General features: G+C 34.1%; 1 protein-coding gene across 12 annotated transcripts in view; it reads right to left on the bottom strand.

Moving 5' to 3' along the window:
• Window positions 1-10000, bottom strand: part of LOC149134415 (uncharacterized) — a 79949-nt gene that overhangs the window by 43683 nt on the left and 26266 nt on the right. For 8 of the 12 annotated variants that reach the window (XM_089356508.1, XM_089356510.1, XM_089356509.1 and 5 more), the window contains exons 3-4: window positions 4525-4690; window positions 2699-2797 (exon numbers count right to left, since the gene is read on the bottom strand). In XM_089356508.1, the coding sequence (XP_089212634.1) occupies window positions 2699-2797; window positions 4525-4690 (265 nt within the window). The remainder of the gene's footprint in view (window positions 1-2698; window positions 2798-4524; window positions 4691-10000) is intronic. The other 4 variants (XM_089356512.1, XM_089356519.1, XM_089356515.1 and 1 more) reach the window with 1 other exon arrangement.

Below are 10000 nucleotides of genomic sequence, written 5' to 3'. Positions count from 1 at the left end.
AGAATGGAATTTTAAAAATTATTTCTGACACTTGCATTCTGTTAGAACAGGGCGCCACTGCATAGTGCTAAAGATTCCAACTTTGCCATCAAAATATAGGACAAAATATTGCAACGGCCTGGGTTTTAAAGCACCACAGCTCTTTAATATCCTCCTGAAGTACCTGAGAGATCTGCATAGGGTGGATGTAAGTGTCCCCAAAACGAAACTAGATCTCTTACTGTCAAGAGTCACGATGAACCAACTTCACAGCAGGAAGTGCAAATGAGGGCAGTGGCATCAGACATATATATATATTTCAAAATGTAACCACATGTGTATCATTGGCGATTTTCTTCCTCTGTCTTCCCTTCTTTTGGACTTTCCTCTATTTCTGAAGAAGAGCTTTGCTCGAAATGTAAAATTTTCTTTCTTTCCTTTCCTAAGTGCCTGATAATACAGTACTTATACTACATCCTTGCGTTGTTGTGTTTTCTTGTTTGTTCTTCTTTGTTTGGATTCACTAACACACACACACACACGTATACATACGGATATATACACATGCATAAATACGGATATATATATATATATATATATATATATATATATATATGGAAATATATTGAGTTAATGTTTGTTTTTATGTTCAGTTATAATAACAATTTAAAGTTAATCTGATGGTTTACTCTCTACTGTTGTAGAATATGGATTTATTATTTTTATACAAGAATGTTGTTGACAGCAACTTTGAAGTATCAACCAATTAGGTCTTTGTTGACAGTCCAAAACTTCAGAGTTGCTGTTAATAATATTTTATAATATTCTTGTTAAAGAATAATAAATGTATAGATGTGTGTGTGTATCTCATCATCATGCTGGTATAGGTTGGATGGTTTGACAGGAGCTGGCCAGGCAGGAGCCTCCACCATACTTGTGGGTCTGTTTTGGTATGGTTTATTTATTAGACTGTAGAAAAACAATTAGGGATATCAGCAGGAGTTGGAGAATGAGATTTGAATCTTGTAAATAAGAATGATATGGTTATGTAATTTCTGCTCTACTTCACATTGAGATAAGACCAGGGCTTCAATTATGGAGCCACAAAATATATAGATAAAGAATCATGTAGCCTTGACGCCAACAAGAAATTTGAACTAGATCTATGACTTTGGTGGATTATGTATAACAAAACTTTGCTCATTGTGATAGAAGGCTGGTCTATAATGAAAACTCACTCCTAAAAATATTTAGTTCAACATCGATGTACATAAACTATCATCATCATCATTTAATGTCCATTTTCCATGCTGGCATGGGTTGGATGGTTTGACATGGAGCTAGCCAGCTGGGAAGAGTCCAGACTCCAATTGTCTGTTTTAGCATGGTTTCTGCAATTGGATATCTTTCCTAATGCCAGCCACTTTACAGAGTGGACTGGGTACTTTTTACATGACATTGACATGGGTGCTTCATATGTGACACCTACACAGGTGAGATATATGGGCACTAGCATGAGTGTTTTATACATGGCACCAGCACAGGGGCTTTTATGTGGCACTGACATGATGCTTCAATCCACAAACTTTTCAAAAATGATTTAACCAAAAGAAAAAATCCATTGTCAAAACATGGACATTTAAAAAAAAAAAAAAATTGTCAGTGACTTGCAGAGCATTAAATGACACACACAACTATATTGTCATGAGTCTAAATACTTCTTAGAAGCTTCCTAGTATTAATGGAGGGAGAGGTTCTGTTAATACAAATGTATAGTGAGACACAGTATATATCTTCTTTACCACTAAGTCTCAACAAGCAACACACATACACACACAACACTTTAATGCTGCATCTCAACAATACAAACATACAAACTTGTGCACATGTACACAGATACAAATATATTCATGCATAAATTTGCATGTAAACTTATAACATCTCAGATCCAGATAATAAACTATATTGCAATATTGATTAGTCTCATGATAGATGTACAGACTTGATATTAGAGTTGCATATATTTGTATGAGCACACATACATCAGAAACACATATATACACAGTATCACACACAAATGTATATATTATTATGCACACAGGCATACAACCAAACAAATGTATAAATACATGTCCTAACACACATCTTTATCATCACAACATGTGCTTTTCCATGCTTGCATGAGATGGACAGGTGTGACATATACCTTTTATAAATATACTCAAATGCAGTGCAAATATGCATACACTTACACAACATACAGTGACACAAACACACATTTCCCTATTCACCTACAAACACACATGCATACATCAGACAACAGAGCTAACCACAGTCCCTATTTTGCCAAAATTTGGTCGGCACCACGAAAACACCATAAACAACACAACAGACTCACAAGTCTCACATTGCTGGCATTCTGCCTCGCTCATCTTGTTGGTCTTCTCTCACTATATTGATAAGGTGATGAAAACAAAAAGTTAGCTGATTGCAGGAAATAGCAAGAGTTAAGCAACAAAAACGACAGCAAGTGGTAAGGTAAATAAACAGATTAGCAACACTAAGCAAAACTGTGCAAGGAAATGTGCAAGAAGCCGTAGATCAATACCATGAGGCAAAGGTTTGTTTGGAAGTTGAGAGAGTTATGGAAGTAAGGCCATGTCATTTCCAAAAGAGAGGAGACAAAGCAGGTGTCATGAAGATGACAAATGTTGTTTACCTGAATGGCCACGAGACCTAAAATGGTAATTAGAATGGCCAAAAGGACTACTTGGGTTGACGTAAGGCGTACCAGGTGACACTGGGAAAGGAGGGGTTGCTAAAATATAGGAAACAAGTGTAGAAAAAATAACATTCATGTGACTAAACATGCTTTAATAAGAAAAAGAAAAAAAAAATTGAGAAAATAATCATTGAAAAAAAGTCAGCTACAAACTACAAGGAAAACATTACTACAACTACACAAAAATTAAAACGAAACAATAAAGGAAGGAAAGAAAGAAAAAGAAAGACAGGAAGGAAGAAAAAGGAATGAAAGAAGTAATCACATTAAAACATGGAAAGTACACATATGGTTCATGAAGGTGAACCAGCAAATAAACATGAGACATGCATGAGTAGGTGAAGGAGAGTCAAGACAGTATAAAAAATAACAGTAAAAAAATAACAAAACAACTGGTTTGAGTGCAGTGGTGATAAAAACAAATACTAAAAACATAACAGTGATGGACAGTAAAGTAACTGGAAAAACGCACACACACACACAGAAAAACAAGGGAGATCTGAGGTGAAGGGAGGTAAGGACTAGTAAGCAATACAATCACCAGGGTTGTGGTTTCAAATATCATTCCGTCATGCTCAGGTTAACTAGTTAAAACCATTGTTGCTGTTTGTTGTTCAACTGATTTTTGTGATCATTACTGTTGTGGTTGTTGTTATATTATTATTATTATTATTATTATTATTATTATTATCATAATTATTATTATTACTGCTATTCCTACCTAGGATTAATTAGTATTCTTTTTGATATCACTTCTACTATTTCACTGTTACCTTTGGTTACAACATAATCATCTCAATTTAACTGTTAAGTTAAGGCTGTAATTATCATCATTATCTTTATCATCATTATTATTATTCTTTTGTTTTTATTATTATTATTACTATTATTATTGATATTGTTTTTATTATTATTATTATTATCATTATTATTACAGCGAGAATTTCATATAAACCACATTTTAAGAATTATGGTCCATTTGTTATGCTATTCTCAATCTTTTTCTGTTTCTTTTTCTTTTCTTTTCTTTTTTACATCAGACTTAAGCCCCTGAACAAACAGCCCTGAACTGTTTTATCTTTCAGAAACCCAGACACAAATTATGGCTCAAATTCCCACCACGCAGACAATTATTCTCAAAATAGACAAAATACCAAACATGTATGAGGCAGACTAGATGAGACATTGCATGTTTGTTATGAGGGAAAACATGTTACCTTTGAAAAAAAAAGAATGTAAATGAAGTGATTTGGCAGAATGGGTAAATGATGAGGCAACAGATGAAGAGGTGACTGTTGCTATTTCATAAACATAAGACACACACTCAGAAGGAATGGTAGCAGGAATACTGCTACATACTTTGACATATCAAAGCATTTTTCTGTAGAATATTATCCTTTATTCAGGAATAACTCATTCATTGTTCACTTATTCTATGTACTGTACATGCATTTTTGACTTACTTTTTCTGATGAGTTGTATGTAGTGCACCTGAGGACTGTATACAATAAGCTCATTATATATCATTATTATATTTCATATATATATATGTGTGTGTGTGTGTGTGTATACACATACAGACATATTATGCATGCATGTGTATATATTAAAAAAGAGAATAATGATTGTCATCAATCAGCATTATTGTAGTGCACTGGAGCTGTGTGTATAATAAACTCATGAACATTATTATTTTTAATTTCATTATGAAGTGAAAGTAAGCAAAAATCCAACAAACTGATAAGCAAGAAACGAAGACTCACCGACACTTGATGCTGGGCTGACAGGGAAAGCTGGTGTAGTTGGGCGACCAAGAGTGGACATTGAATCTGGTTCAAGGGTTTGAACACCTGGACCAATGGGTCGTAAAGAAATGCGGTCTTCTTCTATTTCTCTAACCTCCAGTGGCTGTTCTTTTGGCACCTGGGTCTGCAAAGTAGTATAAAACCAAATTAATGATCAGAGAACTTGAAAGTCATAAGATATTAGTTTTATTGTAATATACAAAACAAAAATGAAGTTGATACTGATAAAGTAAAAAAACAACCAACAACAAAAAACAAAAGTAAATCAAGAGAAAATAAAAATATAATGATGGGGATGAGATTTTTATATGTAAAGAAAGAAAGAAAAAAACAAATAGAGTAAAAGAAAATAAAGTCAAATTAAGTGAGCCATGAAATAAAATCTTGGCAAAGAATTATGAAATGTTACTAATGAAGGATGATATCAGAAACAAAAACAACCTAGGTTTGATGATGCCAGCAAAGAAAGTACAGAATACCATTGAGATAATAGTGTAAATAGGTTGGTATTGTGTAATTTTCCAAACAGATATGATGTTGATAACAGGGGATAGTGAAAACCGAAGTAGTATATGAAATGATATAAGTCTATGTGTGTGTGGATGTGTTTTGCAGAGTGGCAAAAGTTGTTGCAATAGAACACTGAGAATACGAAGTAGATTGGAAAGAACTCTGGTTTACAGAGAAGGCTTGTTGAATGGTTTTCATTGAAATATTCTTCAAAGATAGCAGTAAACCACTAGGAAGCATAATGTTGATATGAAAAGCTTAATTAAGTAGAAAGGATATTGAAACATTTAAAGGTTGAATAAATCACAATTCTACAAAGGATATTGTACATGGTGGCAGCAGGACAAGTGCAAAAGGATATCAATACTAGTGGTATAGAGAATAACTGTGCTGATGAAAAGGATAAGAACAACATAACACTTAATAATTACAACACAGCTACAGGAGAGGACACTATTACAGATAAGTACTATACAGATAATATTAGTTCTACTCTAATTAGAGAGTGAGAGGCAGATACTAGGACAGAATTTGTACACGTGAACAGAATTTTGAACTAGGGAGCTTTTTAAATTATCACTTGATCTGTTAGAAACAACAGTAACATTGCCCTTGAATCTTACCCTACTGTTTCATAAAAGGGCACATTGGATAATGTACTCTTAGATATACTACTTAAAAAAAAAAAAAACCCGATCCTGGATGGAATGCTTTTTATCATAACCCTACAGGATTGTGACTGACCTGGGAGCTAAATAAGAAAAACTTTTGTATTTAAGTTACATTGATACTCTATAAGGATCACAAAAGAACCTCAAAAAAACAGTAAATATTGAGGTCTATACACCCCAAATTTTATTCATATATATTTTTAGAAATCAGGTAATATAGACAAAGGGGTCATCAATCAATAATGAGACAACTACACACACAAGTGGACAAACATTGATACAATACTTGGGTTTCCTAGACATTTAGTTCAGAAATTAATAGAAAATAATGTAGTCCAGAACCAAGGGAGATAAATCCCAACGATCATTTCGAGTTTACATTAAGCTTAGTGGTTATCTTCTCTTGGCATTCTTCAACCTCAACTGTCACTCCAATAACTTAGACGATTTAATATTGAATTCAGAAAAGTCAAGACTAAAACTGAACAGTGAAAGTTGACTAAAGATACTAGAAAGAAAGTAATACTGACAGAAAATACACACAAATAATCTATCCTAGTTATGTCTTTGATTGTGTACCTTTTCCAGAGCTGACTTGGGTTGAACAACAATTTTTACCGATCACCAGAGAAAACAAAATCCACCAATTTAATGGGTGAGTCAGCAGGGAAAAGAGACCTAGAGTAGGGTAGATATATCACAGTAATGCAATCACACAAAATAACTACACCCCGCTCATTCTTTTTTGGCAATTTCTCTTCATTTCAGTTTAGAATCTCATGTCAAATAAATTGCAATATAAATTCAAGAATTAAATGACTGGTTATTTAACAATAAATAAATAAAAACTCAAAATTTTAAGCAAAAAATAAAAAAATAAAAGCATCATGGGAAAGACATTTCATACTGTTTTGGAAAGTGATATTTGGAAAATTAGATTGGTGACATTCAACAAGAGAAAGGGAAAAAGAGAGTTTTCAAAACTAATACATAGGCTGACATTTGTAGAGAGTAAGAGGCACTACAGATCAAAGAAGCAAACACTGACAAAAACTACAAACAATAGAAAATGGAAAATTGAATAATTGCTTACAATAGATGCTACATTTTTTTATGTTTCACTCACAGATTTGTCCTTTCGTTATTTTAACCAGACAGGATGTTGAACACCAACACTGAAAATGGTTTAAGCTAGTGCAGTTGCATCATCATTGCATAAGCCAACACCAATCCAATGGCACCATGTGCAGTATGCTGCACAGACAAAATGTGAAACTATTGTTATGACATTCAATTGACAGAAATTGTCAAACTTAAGCAGCACGTCAGATACAGATATGGATCATAATGTATTGTAATAATGGTCCCACATTAGCAGTTTATCTGATGTTGTTGTCAACTATACACACACACACATATACTTAACTTCAAGTCACACTCTCTAAGGTAGGGGTGGGGAAACCCCTGCCTGCGAGTCCACTTTATTGTACCCACAGGCTGATATACTCATATGTACAAACTATAGTAAATTTTTCGATTATAAAATTTATACAATATTTGTATGCTTATTTGCGACAAAGGTTGCATTTCCACTACAACTTAAAACGGTTAAACTTGAACAGAAATCATCCGGTATTTGCTATTTGAAGGGAAATTTTGTTATCACTATAAAACACATATTGCTAGGTTTGTACCTTGAAACCCAACTACTCTCTAGCAGAAAAATATAGAATACCTCATAAGTAATATAAACATCCTAAATTCAGAGCCAGCAGTAATGAAAATGTTACATGTTAATTTAACATGTTAAACTTATCTTTATTAATGTGTATCAAATTTGATATATACAAGATTTGCACAGATATAAGAGTTAGAACTTGTGATGCGCCTGTGGACCTTTTCCTTTGAAAATTTTTACCTGCCATGCTAAAAAGTTCCTCCACCCCTGCTCAAAGGCCTACTGACAATCCTCTTTGATATCTGCCTAAAAACATTAACTATACACACATAAGACTCACTTGACACATTTCGAAAAGAAACCACAAAAAATGCAGCTGTAGCTTGTACCCTCACTATTCTAGAATATAAGTTAGAAACTGATTTCAGAACCCTTGCAGCAGTGCTGTTTTTCATTATTTTATACAGTAGATCAAGAAGATATCGTCCAGACAAGTATATTTCCTAGATACATAGATACTTCATCATCATCATCGTTTAACATCTGCTTTCCATGCTAGCATGGGTTGGACGATTTGACTGAGGACTGGTGAACCAGATGGCTACACCAGGCTCCAATCTGATTTGGCAGAGTTTCTACAGCTGGATGCCCTTCCTAACGCCAACCACTCTCAGAGAGTGTAGTCCACAAAAGTTGTAAAAAGACTTGGAAAAGCTTCTAAATAGAATGAAAATAAGAAACAGACTGAAAAGAACTCGTTGGAAATATAGCACAAATGGACTGAATTAGACAATCTTCAGTAATATAACAGCATTAGTATAACAGAAAAACAGTTACAGGTAGAGATAACAAATATGCTAAAATAGACACCAGAGATTTAAACTGAAATTAATTATGGTATGTAATAGTTAACAGTCAGTTTTTTTTTTTTTTTGTGTGTGTGTGTGTGTCTAAATCAGACAAAAGAAGCCTGTGCTTTTGTAAATCAGTAGTGATAACATTCTTCTAATTCTTACAAAGAGGAGGGTCGGTAGAAGCCTGAGATTTTATACTCACATATTGAAGGATTGTGGTAACTGTGTGTATGTGGAGGGGAAAGAAATAGTGTGACCAGTATTTTATCTTGAATTACTTGAGGTCAATAGGTAAGGGGAATGCCCAGAGAAGAAGTTTGAGAGGGGGTGCAGAGTTGAGAAAGAAGCATTGATGAAAGAGCCTAGCATGGTAGATGATGGAAGTGCATTGAGTTGAAGTGACTGGGGTGAGACAAGTAAGTAGAGTAATCTTTAAGTTCAAATGAGCAGAAGTTGTTCTGACAGCCATATAAAAAGATATAGTGGATGCACAGAGTGAGGCCAATGGACACTTTATGAGCTAGAAATAGCAATTAAACCTTCTTCAAGATGAGCTGTAGTGCACCTAAGCACTATACACAATAATTTCATGATTATTATTATTAGAAGTGACTTTGGCTTGGCAACACAACAGGAATTTTAAGAGCAGAATAATATTTGTAGAGAAGTTTTTTTTATAAGGATATCATCCAGTAAGCTAAGAGGAACAAATATCTATGGGGGCAGCAGAAAAGGCAAAGAGTTAACTAGTTAACTAAAGTGTACTTCTGTCTGTGTTAACATCAGTGGGTATCACAGAGGGCAAGCAGAGTAACGTCCCTTGACCATTCCTCAATGCAATGTGAGGGGGTAGTTGGTGGTGGTGGTGGTGGTGTGAAGGACAAATTGGACAATAGATAGAATAACCTAAGTAATGGAAGTTTATATCCTGAAGTAGTGTAATAGATAGAATATAAAAGCTATAGTAGTCCCACAATGTTCCAGTCATAATAGTTCATAGTTGATACACTTTTTAAGGAAAATATCTATAACATATTTGGTATTTCAATACAGGTCATAGCATAGGAAACAAAGGGTATCATCAAATTTTAACAACCTGATAAATGTCAATTTGAATGGCATCTTGACAACTGCAGTGGACAAGATAATGTTATCAACAAGAACACACTGCAAACTTCCATGACTGTTTAGCTGGGAACTAAATTTTTCCTACAAGGCCCCAAACAAAGAACTTATTACATGCACACACATATAAAAATAGACATGGCTGTGTGGTTAAGAAGTTTGCTTCCCAATCATGTAGGCCTTGGGTTCAGTCCCATGGTGTGTGGCACACTGGGCAAATGTCTTCTAGTATAACCCTGGGCCAACCAAAGCCTTGTGAGTAGATTTGGAATATGGAAACTGAAAGAAGCCTGTTGTGTAAGAAAATGTTTGTGTGTTTGTGAGTACCCTAGTCTAGACATCACACAACAGTTGCAAATAATCAATTATATTGGTCATAATACTTAATATTATATTTTATTGACATTGTAGCCAGATTCGAACTCAGAATGTAAGAGATTGTAACTAAATACTGCAAAGTATTCAGTTCAATGTTCTACAGATTTTGTCAATCTGCCATTGACATATATCTGAATATATTCACACTGAAGATTGTAATGTCATTGGTTAAGTCTCCTAATAGAACTGCCAGCAATTGCCCAACTGTTGGTGTTTCA

The sequence above is a fragment of the Octopus bimaculoides genome, chromosome 8 (assembly GCF_046866305.1).
Source record: "Octopus bimaculoides isolate indiv1 chromosome 8, ASM4686630v1, whole genome shotgun sequence".
Lineage (NCBI taxonomy): Eukaryota > Metazoa > Mollusca > Cephalopoda > Octopoda > Octopodidae > Octopus > Octopus bimaculoides.
Note: the sequence above shows the minus strand (reverse complement) of the source record. Positions and strands in the feature narration are given on the sequence as shown.